Below are 18485 nucleotides of genomic sequence, written 5' to 3' on the forward strand. Positions count from 1 at the left end.
TTTCTGGGTGAGTCTCTAAGAGCTTTCCACACCTGGATTGTGCAACATTTGCCCATTTATTCTTTAAAAAAATATGTCAAGCTCTGTCACTATGTGGATTCAATGTTTTTTAAACCAATAAAGTAGTTAGTGACACACGCCACATTTTTAACCATCTACTCCAGGTGCATCTCATCATGTCAACCTCAAACCGTAGAAATAGAGCACATGTATAGATAACCATCTCCTTGAAACAAGGAACTGCAGGTTGCAGAATAAGGTCCCCCATCTAATCACTTTAGATCTACTCTACTCTGTCGTCAGCGTTGCAGAGAAGAAGAAGGATGGAGACAGAAACAATACACATTTAAAGACAGTTGATGGTTGGACTACTAGAGAATGTAGTTCTGCAAGCTCTCTTTTCTCTTTACTAAACCAGACGTGTTCCACTAAGTGATTGGAAGAAGCTATTAGTACAGATGAAAAGGATTTGTGAGAATGTACGTGTTGCCCTGGATTTCTCTACTGCTTCCACTGGCATTCATACATTAAAAACATAAAAAATACAGAACACTTTGATTTGTCAATGGACTACCGGCATGTGAATAATTGCGCTCTAGATGCAAGTCATGGATGGTTAGCAGATAGGTATAAGTAAGTGAAATGCATTTAAGCATTTCTTTCAAATCGGGGGAGTACCCCCAGACCCCCCCACCAGATTTAATTCCCCGCCATATCTAACACAGAGTTAGTCCATTGAGTGAATCACAAAAGACTGTGATTATGACGTTGATAAATGTTACCGAATGTGATGTGAAAGTTAAAGCTCAGTGATTCCAAAGCCGTTTGGTGCATTTACCTGCCAAAGAAAGGCAGCTTGCAGACAAAAAGTTGATATGATTTTATTAATGTGTTCTACATCAAAGCATCATTGTGTTACAAGTCCCTTTGATCTTGTGGTCCTTCTGTAGCTCAGTTGGTAGAGCATGGCGCTTGTAACGCCAGGGTAGTGGGTTCGATTCCCGGGACCACCCATACGTAGAATGTATGCACACATGACTGTAAGTCGCTTTGGATAAAAGCGTCAGCTAAATGGCATATATTATTATTATTATATTATGATCTAGTGCCAGTAGCTCTGATCTGTTCAATCTGTCACACAGGACATTTTTGTGCACCTGTTTCCAGCTTGACCAAATAAGGGAATGTAGTTTGTACTGAGATATTAATGAGGGCTGTAAGTTAAATCACATTGTGATTTGTGTTATTATTATGTGGATTATAATTCATTGGGATTTTGGGGGGGTTGATACATTTTCCGTTAGGGCAAATCAAGTCATTTTAGAGTGGAAATTACCAACTTTAGAAGCCTTTTAAAACCTCAACAACTACAAGTTTACTTTACCTGCTGGAAATCTTTTCTCATCAATTTGACATTATTATTAAAAAAAATATGATTATGATTATAAGCAAGCATACACATGGAGATAGGGAGCGAGGAAAGGAAGAAAGGAAGCTAGGAAAGGAGGAAAAATATATTGGAAAGGAGGAGAGGAAAATAAATCTAAGGAAGAAAAGGGAGCAAGGAAAGGAGGAAAGGAAGCTACTGTAGGACAGGAGGAAAAGAAAGATAGCTAGGAAAGCATAGGTGGAAAGAGAGCAAGGAAAGCAAAGGAGGGGAGGAAAGGGGAAAAGGAACAGGAAATGAAGATAGGATACCAAACAGATCCATTTCTAAAAGTAATTGTGATATATTAATTTATATCATTTTATGCAAATTTAGGATGTCTTAATCTGATCCATAAAACTCAACTCACAAATATGTGGAGCAACTCACAAACGTAATGCAAGTCACAAATGTAATCCATGCAGTCACAAATGTAATCCGTGGAGTCACAAATGTAATCCGTGGAGTCACAAATGTTGTCACATTCACAAAAACATATTTGACCACTGTTGTGTTTGCAAAGCAAGAAATATGTTTGTAATATGTTCTGTGTGAAAACCTCTTAAGGATCGGCACCTTTTTTCCCATTTTCGCCTAAAATGACATATCAAATCTAACTCCCAGTAGCTCAGGACCTGAAGCAAGGATATGCCTATTCTTGATACCATTTGAATGTAAATACTTTGAAGTTTGTGAAAATGTGAAATTAATGTAGAAGAATATAACACATTAGATCTGGTAAAAGATAATACAAACATGTGTTTTTTTGTATTTTATATGTACCATCATCTTTGAAATGCAAAAGAAAGTCCATGATGTATTATTCCAGCCCAGGCGCCATTTAGACTTTGGCCACTAGATGGCAGCAGTGTATGTGAAATGTTTTAGACTGATCGATGGAACCATTGCATTTCTGTTCAAACTTTTGTGTCAAGACTGCCCAAATGTGCCTAATTATTAATAACTTTTCATATTCAAAACTGTGCACTCTCCTCAAACAATAGCATGGTATTCTTTCACTGTAATAGCTAATGTAAATTGGACAGTGCAGTTAGATTAATTAACAAGAATTTAAGCTTTCTGCCAATATCATATATTTCTATGTCCTGGGAAATGTTCTTGTTACTTACAACCTCATGCTAATCGCATTAGCCTACATCCAGTTGGGGGGGGGGGGGATCACCCAATCCTGTCGAGGTTTTTAAACTAGAAAAAAATATCTTGCCGGTGGTGCTGTTTTTTATGATTCACAAAACAACCAAAATAGTTGGTGCTGTTTGTAATGATATAATGGTGTCATGATGTGATTGTGTCATGTAATTATCAGGAAGCCAAATTAGCCTTTTATTCAACCACCACTTCAATCTAGATGTAAAACTTATTTCCTTAATTGCTATTACAACATCCCATTTCTATACAGGTTGAACTACACTTAAGCAATAAGGCCAGAGGGGTTTTGGTATATGGCCAATATGCCTCGGCTAAGGGCTGTTCTTACGCGTGATGCAAACCGGAGTGTCTGGATACAGCCCTTAGCCGTGGTACAGTATGCTGGTCATATACCACCAGTGGCGATTTCAACTAAAAACAAATGTTTTAGATGCATGCCAGCAAGGCCACTACACAACAGAACACAACAATAAACAATACATTAATTGCACTATAATGATGCCCAAAAACCTGCATAATGCTGTCCCGACAGCAACGCATTCTTTTCAGCACCATGGAGTGAATCCTTACCACTGCTACACCTGGCTATCAGCGGAGCCTTACCTGGCAGCGACTTGCTTATACAAATGTGGTTTCTACTGACAATTGATATGTACAAACTATGGCATAAGGGAACGACGAGTGGATCAGAGGCACCTGTAATTTTCATTAAGATGTTAATGAATGAGCTAAGACAGACGTAGTCAATATAACTATTTGTTCAGCACTTTTGAAATGTACAGCGACATAATTCAGAACATGGGCAGTTCCTAACCAACTTGCCTAGTTGAATAAAGGTAAAATAAAAAATACATTAGTATTACTTTCTTAACTACGGTATACATATCTCCCTGGCATAATACATCATTTATGCAGCAGCGAACAATGCATTTCCTTTCCTGTGGCGGTCCTCATGAGAGCCAGTTTCATCATAGCACTTGATGGTTTTTGCGACTGCACTTGAAGAAACTTTCAAAGCTCTTGAAATGTTCCGCATTGACGGACTTTTATGTCTTAAAGTAATGATGGACTGTCAATTCTCTTTGCTTATTTGAGCTGTTCTTGCCAAAATATGGACTTGGTCTTTTACCAAATAGGGCTATCTTCTGTATGCCAACCCTACCTTGTCACAACACAACTGAGTGGCTCAAATGCATTAAGAAGGAAGGAAATTCCACAAATGAACATTTAACAAGGCACACCTGTTAATTGAAATGCATTCCAGGTGACTACCTCCTGAAGCTGATTGAGAGAATGCCAAGAGTGTGCAAAGCTGTCATCAAGGCAAAAGGTGGCTACTTTGAAGAATATCAAATATAAAATACATTTGGATTTGTTGCACACTTTTTTGGTTACAACATGATTCCATACGTGTTATTCCATAGTTTTGATGTCTTCACTATTATTCCACAATGTAGAAAATAGTCTAAATAAAGAAAAACCCTTGAATGAGTAGGTGTGTCCAAACTCTTGACTGGTACTGTATATGTATATATATATATTATTTTGCTAAACAGGTGGGGCTCAAAACAAGTGGGGCTCTGAATGACGGGTCGCCACTGTGTATGCCACAAACTCCTGAGGTGATTTATTGCTATTATAAACAGGTTCCCAACGCAATTAGACCAGCAAACAAGTAGCTTTGCCTCATACCCATAGTATATTGTCTCATATACCACAGCTTTCAGACAATCAGCATCCAATAGCCAAACTACCTGGTTTATACCCTGTTGGTATTGTATTGTTGATCCAGGTACCAAAACAATCATGATCAACGATCATGTCCCACTTGGCAAAATAAAAAAGAATATGCCTTGGATTACAGACTTTACTTCTGTCAATGATAATGCGACAGTTGTGATATCATCTGGAAGGTTCCGTGGTTTTGATGTCTCTCTCTGCTACCACTAGAGTGTGCACTATGACCACAGGTAGTATGTCCACCAATCAGGTTGACTTGCAGTAGGGTGTGTCCATAGAGATTTATTGATGGGTGTGGAAAGGTGATGAATGATGGAGGGCCAGACAACTCAGGCACTGTGTCTCTGTTGATACAGTGCAATGAAAAGAACATGTTCGATTTTTATTAAACAACTCTTTATGCTTTGTGGTAATGTATTGTCTGTACTGTCTGTAGCCCTGGGATAACATTTTAGACATACAGTTGAAGTCGGAAGTTTACATACACCTTAGCCAAATACATTTAAACTCAGTTTTTCACAATTCCTGACATTTAATCAGAGTAAATATTCCCTGTTTTAGGTCAGTTAGGATCACCACTTTATTTTAAGAACGTGAAATGTCAGAATAATAGTACAGAGAATGATTTACTTCAGCTTTTATTTCTTTCATCACATTCCCAGTGGGTCAGAAATGTACATTCACTCAATTAGTATTTGGTAGTATTGCCTTTAAATGATTTAACTTGGGTCAAACTTCTCAGGTAGCCTTCCACAAGCTTCCCACAATATGTTGGGTGAATTTTGGCCCATTCCTCCTGACAGAGCTGGTGTAACTGAATCAGATTTGTAGGCCTCCTTGCTCACACACGCTTTTTCAGTTCTGCCCACAAATGTTCTATACGATTGAGGTCAGGGCTTTGTGATGGCCAATCCAACACCTTGACTTTGTTGTCCTTAAGCCATTTTGCCATAACTTTGGAAGTATGCTTGGGTCATTGTTCATTTGGAAGGTTCATTTGCGACCCAGCTTTAACTTCCTGACTGATGTCTTGAGATATTGCTTAAATATATCTACATCATTTTCCTACCTCATGAAGCCATCTATTTTGTGAAGTGCACCAGTGCCTCCTGCAGCAAAGCACCCCCACAACATGATGCTGCCACCCCCGTTCTTCATGGTAGCAATGGTGTTCTTCAGCTTGCAAGCGTCCCCCTTTTTCCTCCAAACATAACGATGGTCATTATGGCCAAACAGTTCTATTTTTGTTTCATCAGACCAGAGGACATTTCTCCAAAAAGTACAATCTTTGTCCCCATGTGCTGTTGTAAACTGTAGTCTGGCTTTTCTATGGCGTTTTTGGAGCAGTATCTTCTTCCTTGCTGAGCGGCCTTTCAGGTTATGTTGATATAGTACTAATTTTACTGTGGATATAGATACTTTTGTACCTGTTTCCTCCAAAATCTTCACAGGGTCCTTTGCTGTTGTTCTGGGATTGATTTGCACTTTTCGCACCAAAGTACGTTCATCTTTAAGAGACAGAACGCGTCTCCTTCCTGAGTGGTGTTATGGCTACGTGGTCCCATGGTGTTTATACTTGCGTACTATTGTTTGTACAGATGAACGTGGTACCTTCAGTCCTTTGGAAATTGCTTCCAAGGATGAACCACACTTGTGGATGTCTACAATTCTTTTCTGAGGTCTTGGCTGATTTATTTTGATTTTCCTATGATGTCAAGCAAAGAGGCACTGAGTTTGAAGGTAGGCCTTGAAATACATCTACATCTACTCAAATGATGTCAATTAGCCTATCAGAAGCTTCTAAAGCCATGACATAATTTTCGGGAAATTTCCAAGCTGTTTAAAGGCACAGTCAACTTAGTTTATGTAAACTTCTGACCCACTGGAATTGTGATGCAGTGAATTATACGTGAAATAATCTGTCTGTAAACAATTGTTGGAAAATTACTTGTGTAATCCACAAAGTAGATGTCCTAACCAACTTGCCAAAACTACAATTTGTTAAGAAGAAAATTGTGTAGTGGTTGAAAAACGAGTTTTAATGACTCAAACCTAAGTGTACGTAAACTTCCAACTTAAATTGTATGTACACCCATATTATTATACCAATTTCACAGATTAGCATATGTTCTGCAGTAAAAAACATTGGCTGTTTCACAGCTCCTTCAGGGTTATCTTTTGCAGCTCCTTCAGGGTTATCTTTGGTCTTTTTGTTGTCTCTCTGATTAATGCCCGCCTTGCCTGGTCGTGAGTTTTGGTGGGCAGCCCTCTCTTGGCAGGTTTGTTGTAGTGCCATATTCTTTCCATTTTTGAAAAATAGATTTTAATGATGCTCCGTGGGATGTTAAAAGTTTCTGCTATTTTTATATAACCCAACCCTGATCTGTACTTCTCCACAACTTTATCCCTGACCTGTTTGGAGATCTCCTTGGTCTTCATAGTGCCGCTTGCTTGGCGGTGCCTCTTGCTTGGCGGTGCCTCTTGCTTGGCGGTGCCTCTTGCTTGGCGGTGCCTCTTGCTTGGCGGTGCCTCTTGCTTGGCGGTGCCTCTTGCTTGGCGGTGCCTCTTGCTTGGCGGTGTTGCAGACTCTGGGGCCTTTCAGAACAGGTGTATATGTACTGAGATCATGTGACAGATCATGTAACACTTAGATTGCAAACAGCTGGACATTATTGAACTAATTATATGACTTCTGAAGGTAATTGGTTGCACCAGATTTGATTTAGGTGCTTCATAGCAAAGGGGGTGAATACATATGCACACACCTCTTTTCTGTTTTTTATTTTTTCGAATTTCTTTAAACCTGTTATTTTTCAGACTATTTTGTGTATGTTCATTACATGAGATCCAAATAAAAATCCATTGAAATGACAGGTTGTAATGCAACAAAATAGGAAAAACGCCAAGGGGGGTGAATACTTTTGCAAGGCACTGTACATCCAAAACGACAATGATGTAGTGTAGGCCTATATACCAGTGAAATCAGCGTACAATAACCTTGTTTACATTGCAGGGTTTTACTCACAGGAGGCACAATACAATGGCGGATGTTGGGTATCTAAAGATGACGGTATGTGACTTCAAATTAAGTTCATAAAAGACACAATATTATTAATGAATGCACATTGAATTCATGCTTAGCATTCATAGCCATTAACGACAAGAACCTCAAAGAGGAGTAAATTCAAATATTTCAATTATACACTTATACAATGCAATGAGTCTCACATAAAGCATACTGTATTTCTACTAATTCCCAACACAATATGATTGCCATACTCACACCATTGTACTCTTCAACCTTTCTTATTTACCATATTCACAGGTGATAAACAGCTGCGTTAAAGACAAAAACAAACTACTTTGTCATCTTTACTTTTTTTTATGCTTCTCAGTTGTTTTTATGTTTTATGTTACAGTCCAATCACAAGCTACGTGAACGTTTATGTATGTGACAATAGACGCACCATTGGGTTTCAATGCTGCAGCACAAACATATTTCACAACTTCACCTGCCACTCAGAGATCAAGGAACAGGCAATTACAGGCTTATGACAGGCATGGGAACGGTGTACCGGCCATCAGCTCTCACTGTGTCATTGGTTATTGTTGTTGATGACAACAACACTGTGACACTGTATCCGTCTGTACTCATGATAGGAATCCAGACGATCCAGATTTCAACAATAGACAAAGAGACGCTCAAGAATGAGTAAAGAAAACACTCACACCCTATGATGAGATATTCACCATCTGGTACTATGTGATCAGGTGCAATCGCCATGGCAGCAATGTTGTAAATAAATAGTAACCCAGGGCCCATATTCCCAAAGCATCTCATATAATCATATGAGGGCATTCCATAGAGAGATACAGAACATACTAGAGATAGATTGGTAGAAGTGATATACAGAACAGTAAACAGTTTTATTTCCAGAAAAATATTGTGTACCCTTCCAAAAAATAATTTGACGTGGCAAACTTCCTGCAAATTTGTGGTAAATTTAAAGTGTGCCAAAAAAAAGTTTTCAAATATTTGCCACCAGTGGTGAATCTGCGCAAACCTTTGGCAAACCTTTGGCAAACCTTTGGCAAACCTAGTGGCAAACAATTTGCCAGAGGATTTTTTCTGGGAAATAATTATCTCAAGATTCGACATATTTGAATCTGTGGCAAACACGTGGCAAGAATATTTATTGCGACTAGTGGCAAGCAGTTTACCAGAAGCCGTTCCTGGTGAAGACGTGAGTTCCAAGACCAGTAACTGTTGACGACCAGTCAGGGGGAGAAGAAAATTCAATTGGAAAATGGAAACCAGGCTATAGCACAGATATAGCAATGAGCCAGATATTTCACCGGATGTATAAATGTGAAGCAACCGGTTGGAGTTTTCACCCACTACCAAATGGTGATGAGAGGAAGCCCAGTGGCCGGCAGTGGAAGAAGATGGAGTGAAGTGGATTTTGGCCGGCATTCTGCTAATCTTCTCATCGATGAAACATTTGACCTCCATACAGTTTTCTGTTTCCAAAACTAGAATCTGTAGCAAACAGTGGACTGCTTTTTGTAGACTTTATTTACCCTTTGCCAAAGTGTTTTTTAAATGTGCATCGTTTAGAAAGATTGCAGGGGCAAATTGAGTTATTGCACAAGCACACTTCACAGAGTAGGCATTCCCCAACGGAAATATGCAAATAAATAAATATTTGCCCATTATGATTAATTTGCTCCCATTGGAAACAACAGGGATTATCTTGGGTTAGTTATAAAAAGTCTTTGGCTATAGTCCCTGTCGGTATTAGATAGAAAGACTGCCCGCCTGTTGGGAAAACAACCTGTGGTTATCCACATTACCCCATTGGCTCACAGTGGAACTAACTCCGACCACCATTTTTTGTTCAAGCTAGCTAAGCCAAAATGTCACATAATAGATGAGGTATTCAACAGTAACCACATCCCTACTTACAAAAAGGGATGAGAGCTGGTGGAGGACATGCAGCCACCTGTTCTTGTTCAGTTTCTGTATAGACCAACGCCCTTTCCCCTTCCATCTCTCCATCATTTTTCAACCATTGTCTCTTCTATAATCTAATTTATGATATCTATAAAACAGTGAGGTATCCATGACAATGGATATTGAAGTACAAGGAACGTGTCTCATACCAACATTTACATTTACTATAAACGCACGACTCAGATTCCATGGACCCACTACATTTTTTACCAAGTAGTAAAACCTATTTATCTTTAGACCGTAACACTACTAACAAGTGTAAACCATGGGAAAAAAAGCACAAGGCAATCTGCCTTGTATTTGTTGTCATGCCAACAGTAAGTTACTTGCCCCAAATCCACTCGCTTTCATAGTTCATAACATTGACAGTCTGTAAGACTCGGTCCTAAAGCACTCCCTCAGTCCCATGCGAAAACAACCCATTCCAAAGACTGTCCATTTCTCAAGGGTTCTTATCTTCCCTTTCTATCCCCCTGTGTTTAACTAAGCTGTAGGGCCGGGGAGAGAGAGGGGGATGGGGGGGAGAAAGAGAGTGCATGGGTGGAGCAGTGTTTCTACAGTGACTCATTCTTAGCTACGGCTTAAACTCATTTGATTTAAACCCCTTTCAGACAAAGCCAGACTTGAGTGCACCTTAGACAAACGTCAAGAGCTCAGTTCTGGCTTAGGCAAGTTGAGTCAATTCAGTCGAGATTGAGGGCTCAATTCAATCTGCATCACAGACGTTCAGCTTTACAGCGTGATTCAAATTGAAAGGAAATGTTCATGCTTTTTAGCCGAGACTGCACACACGGAAAACACTGCATATGTTACCGTCACATTTCTATTGCTCAATCTGTAAAGCTTCAGCGACACCGATTGAATAGAGCCCTGCGTCTTTTGCATAACGCATCCTAAACACACTGTCACCGTGTGCAGCCTGGTGACCTAGAGGCCGGAGAGGAGCACACGGTGACAGTATGTTTAGGATGCTTTATGCAAAAGACGCAGGGCTCTATTCAATCGGTGTTGCTGAAGCTTTACTTTATGGCGCACACCTGTCACCAGCGTTACGGGCATATTGACACTCACCTGGACTCCTTCACTTCCTTGATTACCTGCCCTTTATATGTCCCTCCCTTTGGTTTCTTCCCCAGTCGTCATTGTTCCTGTTTCTTGTCGGTGCGCTGTTTGTGTTTCTTGTTTTGTTCGTTTATTAATGAAATGTATTCACTTCCTGAACTTGCTTCCCGACTCAGCGTACATCGTTACACATACACTCTTAGAAAAAAGGTTTCAAAAATGTTTCTTCGGCTTTCCACTTAGGATGACCCTTTTTGGTTCCAGGTTAAAAAAGAAATGGTTCCAGGTGAAACTCTTTTTTGGGTTCCATGTAGAACCCACCGTGTAAAGGGTTCTACATGGAACTCAAAAGGCTCCTACCTAGATTTGTTTTTTTCCCAACAGTGTAGTCATAGCGGAGTTATACACAGTTACAGGCTGTGTTACTTCTTGTAGAAGTGAAGATATGAGAGTTGTGGTCATTCTTTGAAAGCTACAGTGAAATTATTGCTCACCCTACAGCTTCTTTTCAATGTGTGTAAGGTTAGGATATCTCCAGTTTTTAGCTGCGCTGAAACACACAGAAACGGCACAGGGTTTCAATGCATTGTGAAATAAATGGACCCTCATTCAGTTTTATGCCAGACAGCTAAGGATTTCTTTGGGGTTATTATTCCATTCGTAGTAGCGCCATAGCTACAGCAGCTGCCATATTCTTCAAACAGGGTTGTTTTGTAGAGTTCAGATAGGTCAGCCACACCTTTTGCGACTGCTATATCACATACTTGTCATCAGCAAATATCACCTTATTGTCTTGTCAATTTAGGATTGAGACTCGATATATACTCATAACAATCTCTACAGTATCTTTATGGCAGGAAAACAGACATTCTACACGGGGGGGGAAAAGTTCCGGTCACCTCTGTAAACGTGAATGATTCATTCAGTGCAAGTGAAAACAGGCACCTAGACGTGAGCCTATGTCACTGTGTTGATTTTTACAGTTGGCAATCTCCGTGTCTGTGTGAGTCAGTGACCGCATCCTTCTGCTGGTCCAGACGACTCACCGGCCCGGTATCTGCCCGCTATGCCCACTTCTCACCACCTGTGCCAAGGCCAGGTACTGGCAGCCGCCGGGTCGAGCAAGAGTGGAAAAGTTCCATGAACCAGAGAGACTTCCAGAACCAGGGTTGATTCTATATTCGGTATTTGTTTTTGATCCAATGAATACAGAAGATTTACTGCAATTCAATGAATGAATTCATGCAAAATTACGTTGGGAGATGTTTTGAATACGAAATTGCATTGGAGATGTTTCAATTTCTACTATAGATTAAAACGAATCGTACACTTCACAGCCTGCACAGCCTGCACAATGTCTAAAGTCAGCGACATTGTGATGGGTATGCTGCTGTATGGATTGTTGGATTATTCTGTAACAAAGTTTTGCGTGCAATTCTTCTTCGTTTGCATTCAGGGAGTGGTTTCCCCTCGAATTTACAAACATCTCTCACATGTATGAAGAAAAAGTGAATGCATTCCCCTCCCCCTCCAACTCAGGCACAACCCTATTAGAGATTGTATGAGGTATGAGGCCCCATTCCCCTCCTTTCTCTCCCTGTTTCACAGCAGCTGATACCAGATGTGGGGTGGGAGCGGGCCAGTGTCCAAGACTGATCTCACACACAGTCACAACCCCCTCTGAGGCTCTCTCTCTCCCTCATCATCCTTCATCCCTCATACACTCTACCTCAGCCCCGACCCAAAAAAACATACTTTATCCGCACTGGGAGTCTCAGTTCACTAACACAGAAGACACACACTACACACTAACACACACACACACACTAGCAAACTACACACTAACTCACACACTAGCACATTACACACAAACACACAGAGACACAGGACACGGTCCATGGGGCTGAAGGGGATGTTTGGAGTAGAAGGAGAACAATGGGCTGTGTACTTGGGCCCCTAAAAGGACAAGGCTGAGAGTATGGAAAACAATAGAGGTCTGGGTGACCTCATACAGTCATGTTTTCTACCATATCAATTATGTTTCAATCAATAAAGTGCTCAATAGTAATTGACTGCATGCCAACCCTTTCTGGGTAGATTCATTGCGTCTTTATAAAATCCATATCTTTGATATACAGTGCATTCACATGTCTGAGATACATTTTATCACTCGTTGACGAATAAGCAAAATGGTCACTGATTACCTATGTACCAATAGGTAACTTGGAATAAGCATTTAATGGTTTCACCATGTTCCGTTTCTTTAATGAAAGACACCCACAGTTTTAATGATAGACCCAGTATGCTTAGCACTTATCCTGTAATAAGATGTTTACTTTAGGTGTGGCAGGTAACACTTTACTTTAGCTTGGAAAGAAGGGATACTTCAATGTTTCAACAATGTATACCTAACTACAGGCAAATAAAGGAGCATGATATAGTTTTATAGACTGGCATAAAGTCCTAGTAATTAAACAGTCTGTGTCTCCCTCTCTGGTGAACTTCACCCCCCCCCACACACACACTCACACACACACACACACACACACACACACACACACACACACACACACACACACACACACACACACACACACACACACACACACACACACACACACACACACACACACACACACACACACACACACACACACGCACACGCACACGCACACGCACACACACACACACACACACACACACACACACACACACACAGGCATTCCATTACAGTTTCATCACAGGGGTGGAAACTGAACGCTGGTCCTTAAATTCAAACAGACTGTGGTGGTGCCAAGGCTGTTGGAGAGTGTTGTAAAGTCACCCTCTCCTCCCCCTGTCCATTCCCTGTTCTCTCCTCCTCTCCTCTCCCACCTCCACGAGGCCCGCCCCAGGACTCAGACTATATCAGGATCCAGCCTTCCTCTGTCCAACTCCACACTCCCGGAGGCTCCAGCTCCACAACGGTCCTCTCTCCTCTCGTCGCCACTCCACTGACCTACAGCAGCCAGCAAGTCAGCATGTCTTACTACTCATACAAGAGCTCCAGCGGCGGCGGCGGCCCCATGAACTTCTCCGGGGGCTCCAACATCATGTCAAGCCGGGTGGGCTACGTGTCCAGCGCCCCCAAGGCCTTCAGCGTGTACGGAGGTGGTTCTGGCGGTGGCACTCGCATCTCCTCTTCCTCCGTCCGCTCAGTCTCCTCTGGGTACGGCGGCGGGGCCGGCTTCGGTGGCGGCTATGGATCCGGTGGTGGCGGCTATGGATCCGGTGGTGGCGGCTATGGATCCGGTGGTGGCGGCTATGGATCCGGCGGCGGTGGCTTCAACCTGTCCAGCGCCCTGGACGGCGGCGCCATCCACCTGAACGAGAAGGCCACCATGCAGAACCTGAACGACCGCCTGTCCACCTACCTGGATAAGGTGCGCTCCCTGGAGGAGGCCAACTCCAAGTTGGAGATTCAGATCAGAGAGTATTATGAGAAGAAGGGCCCTGCCGCCGAGAGGGACTACAGCAAATACTGGGCCATCATCAACGACCTGAAGGACAAGGTAGTGTGCTGATCAAATCCATTATTTCGCATTTCTTGCAGTGTTAAGTAGGCAGTGCTGACAGGATACTAGGGAAAGGAACATTGGCTTACAGTACTGTATGTAGGAATGAGGAGCACAACATTTATAAAGTATACTTCAGGATTGACTTATAGTTTTTAATCGGAGTCCAGAGGGTTAGAAAAACAATGTGTTGCCACTGACATTTATAGATTATGAGATTGTTTTTTTAAAGATACTAATTAAACAAATGAAGCAAATGAATTACATCTCAAGCATGAAGGTGAAGAGGTCATTCAGGGAGGTGATACAGATGGCTTTTTCTAGTGAATATTGATGTTTAGGTTTTATGCTTTTACTCCTGGAATGTGTGTTCAACAAGCTTTGGGATCGATGCAACAGCGTATCGAAATACTATCAGCTTCCAAGTTGACTAACTGCGACTCAACCATGGTGAACAATGAAAGTCTTTCATGTTTTCTTTTAGATCAACGGTGCCACATGCAACAACGCCAACATCCTGCTGCAGATTGACAACTCTAAACTGGCTGCTGATGACTTCCAGACCAAGTTAGGGCACTTCCTCAATCAGCTCCATAGTCTCAGATATTACAACACTAGGTTATAAGAGGCAAACAAGCAAATAATACCTCAGGAGCTACATGTCTTATCGACAAATTTGGATTCAAATGTCTCATGATAACTTCCTCACTTTCTCCCGACCAATCAGGTTCGAGCATGAGCTGATGATGCGCCAGTCGGTGGAGGCTGACATCGCCAACCTGCGCCGCCTGCTGGACCAGACCACTCTGACCAAGTCCGACCTGGAGATGCAGATCGAGGGTCTGCAGGATGAGCTGGCCTACCTCAAGAAGAACCACATAGAGGTTTGGGGGGCAATTCACTTTCTTCACATTTCTCCATTGCAGTGATGAGATGTTATTCAATATAAACGCACCCCAGTGACGAGAGGAGAAAGTTAGTGGTGGGGGATTGTTTTTAAAAGGTTGGATAGAAAGTAAGAGGATGAGAGTGACTCCATTTCCCATAATTCCACAGGAGCTGGCAGCCATGCGTGCTCAACTCACTGGCACAGTGAACGTGGAGGTGGACGCAGCACCCCAGCAGGACATGGCCAGGATGATGGAGGAGATCCGCACCCAGTACGAGGGCATCATCGACAAACACCGCCGTGACCAGGAGGCATGGTTCACAGACAAGGTAACCGTCACCATGGCACACTTCAGCAAAATTCTCCAACTGTCTCCCACACTTAATCTTTTGTAATTACATCTTCAAAACCAAAATATGTAACTGACTGTCATTAACGGTAATCATTTTGAAGATTGTGGTCTAAATTCGTCAGGAGAGTGAGTCACAGCGGGATTAAAATGGCGGCCCTGGTTTGTTTGTGTTTCAGTCAGCCAACCTGTCCAAGGAGGTGGCCACCAGCACCGAGATCATCCAGACCACCAAAACGGAGATCAACGACCTGAGACGCACCATGCAGGGCCTGGAGATCGAGCTGCAGTCACAGCTCAGCATGGTGAGCCAGATTCACTGACGTCTGAAAACGGACCACAGTTTTTGGGGCCATAGCTTTTACACAACTTCATGCCACTTTTGGCAACACAGTCGATTCTATTCCCCCGTTCTCTGTACCAATCCTCTGGAGTCTAGCTTCTCTCTTTCAACAGAGGGAAAGAGCGAGGTGTGACGCGGTTGAGAGGGATTGACGAGATAAAAGGGAGGGAAGAAGGGGGAGGACTTGGAGAGAGATGGAGTAGGAGAGGGGAAATGGGAGGGCAGTGGAAAAAGGCTATAAGTGGGGGATTAGTGGACACGGGGGGGGAGTTTAGGGTTATGCAGAGGTTTTTTAGCTTTTTACGGGCATCTGCACCCTATCTGGAAGACAGCTTGAGTATGAGTGTGTCCAGAGGAATGCAGAGGTGACAGAGCCAGAGCCAAACTCCCATGGAAACTTAGCTGGGGCTTATCAAACTCAGTAAGTCTATCTCAATCCATCCCGCTGCAGTAACAAGGCTACATTCCATGTCGGTCTAAAGCACAGGAGGTTGGTGGCACCTTAAATGGGGAGGATGGGCTCGTGGTAATGGCTGGAGTGGAATCAGGGGAACGGTATCAAACACGTGGTTTCTTTGTGTTTTGAAGCCATTCCATTCGCTCCGTTCCAGCCATTATTATGAGCCGTCATCCCCAAAGCCGTCTCCACTAAAGGCCATTTAAAGAAAAGAAACATCTGGGAATACATAGAACTCAGTATCTCATTTAAAATAAGCAAGAAGTGACCCCGCTGTGCTTGGTGGTGCCAGGCATATTTGTGTTCATCAACATAGTCTTGGTATGGTGTAATAGAAGAAGTTCGTTGACATTTGCTTATCTAAGTTGATGAAGTGCAATAACTATGGCTGCTTTGAGGTTTATTTTCATTATTTCTATACATACATTTCCTGTTACTGACCCTGTATCACCTCTATGGCCACACAGAAAGCAGCTATGGAGAACACACTGAGAGAGACAGATGGCCGCTACAGCGCCATGCTCTCGGGCTACCAGAACCAGATCGACATGCTGGAACAGGAGCTAAACAGGGTGCGCCAGAGCATCGAGACGCAGGGCCACGATTACAAGATGCTGCTGGACATCAAGTCCCGTCTGGAGCAGGAGATCGCCACCTACAGGGGACTCCTGGAAGGGGAGGAGTCCAGGTAAACCTTCGATTGGAAATGCCCATAAACGTCCATACACTTAACACGGCCCAAAGAATCATATTAGTCATTGTTATTATTATTATTCTTCCAGACAGATACAACATAGCTATACTCTCTAACACGTTTTTTTCCCCCATTTCTTTTCACCTTCCGTCTTTTCAGAACTGTTGGCTCAGGTAAATAACATCTATTTTATAGAATGGCTTTATAATGATAATATATGATGGTTGTGATAGTAGGTTATCAGCATGTTGTAACTCGTTTTCTTTCTGCAGGGGGATCGAAAACCACAGTCACAACCACAACAGTGCGCTCTTCCAGCTAGATGTCCATCTCTACTGGCAGCGCATAATATTATCAGAAACACACCCACGCCCGCAAACACCACACATCGTTACGACTAAAAGAGGAGAGCTGTCGAATACAATACCTGAGGAGTACTGTTAACACTGCAATGCCTCTTATCCTGATAGGTCAATAATATACCTGTTTTTACGATATCCGCCAATCATAGGAAGCCTTACTGGAGTTCCAGGAAGTGGAATTAGGATGAGAAAGTAGGAATAATGAACAACATTTGCTATCAGAGTGTTTGTGACCATCCTGTTTCTGAAAATAAATGTTCTGGTTAATATGAATCGCTATTTTCTGTGGCTGAAATTATTTCAATAAGGTAGACAGCTTTTGGAAAAGTTGACTATCATGCCATTATAAGCCTGTATTGTGTCCCCCCCCCACCCCCATCTGTTGCCTGTAGTTATTCAAAAGCATGACAACCACATAATACTCTCGGGGCTCTGTGTTAGATATAACAGTGGGGTTGTCAGGAGGTTGTCAGGATGTTGTGGACAATGGCTGAAAACTCAACTGTGGAAAAACATAACGTGAGAGACATTGAAGGTTACTGAAGGTCTTGTACTCAAACACCACGGAATGAAAGGAGCAGGGAGCAGGATCCGTGACCACGGAATGGCGAATATGACCCTGGGTGTGGTAAAATGACTCCTCAAAAGCGAATCGGGATGACTAATCTGTGCCCTCACACATACTTTAGTATTTTGACACAGTGTCACAACATGCAGAGTTTCTTCCTCACCAAGCGGCAGTGTTGCCTAGAGACAAGTGGAAAAACATTGACTGAGGAGGTAAATACTGACCGGCTGAACAAAGAAAGTCTGTTGACAGGGATGGTATCTGTTTTGCACTTTGCACTTTGCTCTGAGTAGAGTGGAATTAGTCAGAGAGGTCGGGTACAGGAGTGAGGGGGGTGGAGGACACAAGGGGTGTGTACTTGTCTGTGTCCGTTTGACGTGGGAACACACTTTTCTATGTTTATGTTTTACAGGTAGGTAGGTGTGTCTGTCTATGCTGTGCATAAATGAGAATTGCAGAAGTTCTCTCGTGGAATACTGAGATGACTAATGCTGATATTGGAGCAGAATCAAAAGGATATTTAGAAACTGCAGTTCCTACAAATGAACCAAGGGGATCATGTTTGCAATTCGCAATCACTCACAGACACACGCATACACACATCCTTGCACAAAACACACCACATATGCATGCACACACACACACACACACACACACACACACACACACACACACACACACACACACACACACACACACACACACACACACACACACACACACACACACACACACACACACACACACACACACACACACACACACACACACACACACACACACACACACACACACACACACACTGTTCTTGCTTGTAGAATGGGGTGAGTTCATAGAAGTGCTGGATAACCACCTAG

General features: G+C 42.5%; 1 protein-coding gene and 1 long non-coding RNA gene across 2 annotated transcripts; one reads left to right on the forward strand and one right to left on the reverse strand.

Annotated features, from left to right (window-relative positions):
* Nucleotides 1–3544: 3544 nt before the first annotated feature.
* Nucleotides 3545–7728, reverse strand: LOC127914450 (uncharacterized). Its single transcript, XR_008088390.1, has 3 exons — nt 7620–7728; nt 6749–6931; nt 3545–4680 (listed from the first exon to the last, which is right to left on the reverse strand). It is a non-coding gene; the product is annotated as an uncharacterized LOC127914450 (long non-coding RNA).
* Nucleotides 7729–13233: 5505 nt separating this feature from the next.
* On the forward strand, nt 13234–17333 carry LOC118364905 (keratin, type I cytoskeletal 13-like). The gene is made up of 8 exons (XM_035746719.2): nt 13234–13963; nt 14451–14533; nt 14694–14850; nt 15023–15184; nt 15384–15509; nt 16472–16692; nt 16858–16871; nt 16971–17333. Exons 1-8 carry the CDS (start codon nt 13433–13435, stop codon nt 17018–17020), a joined length of 1344 nt encoding a protein of 447 aa, XP_035602612.1. The 5' UTR covers nt 13234–13432; the 3' UTR covers nt 17021–17333.
* The last annotated feature ends 1152 nt before the right edge of the window (nt 17334–18485 follow it).

The sequence above is a fragment of the Oncorhynchus keta genome, chromosome 32 (assembly GCF_023373465.1).
Source record: "Oncorhynchus keta strain PuntledgeMale-10-30-2019 chromosome 32, Oket_V2, whole genome shotgun sequence".
NCBI lineage: Eukaryota > Metazoa > Chordata > Actinopteri > Salmoniformes > Salmonidae > Oncorhynchus > Oncorhynchus keta.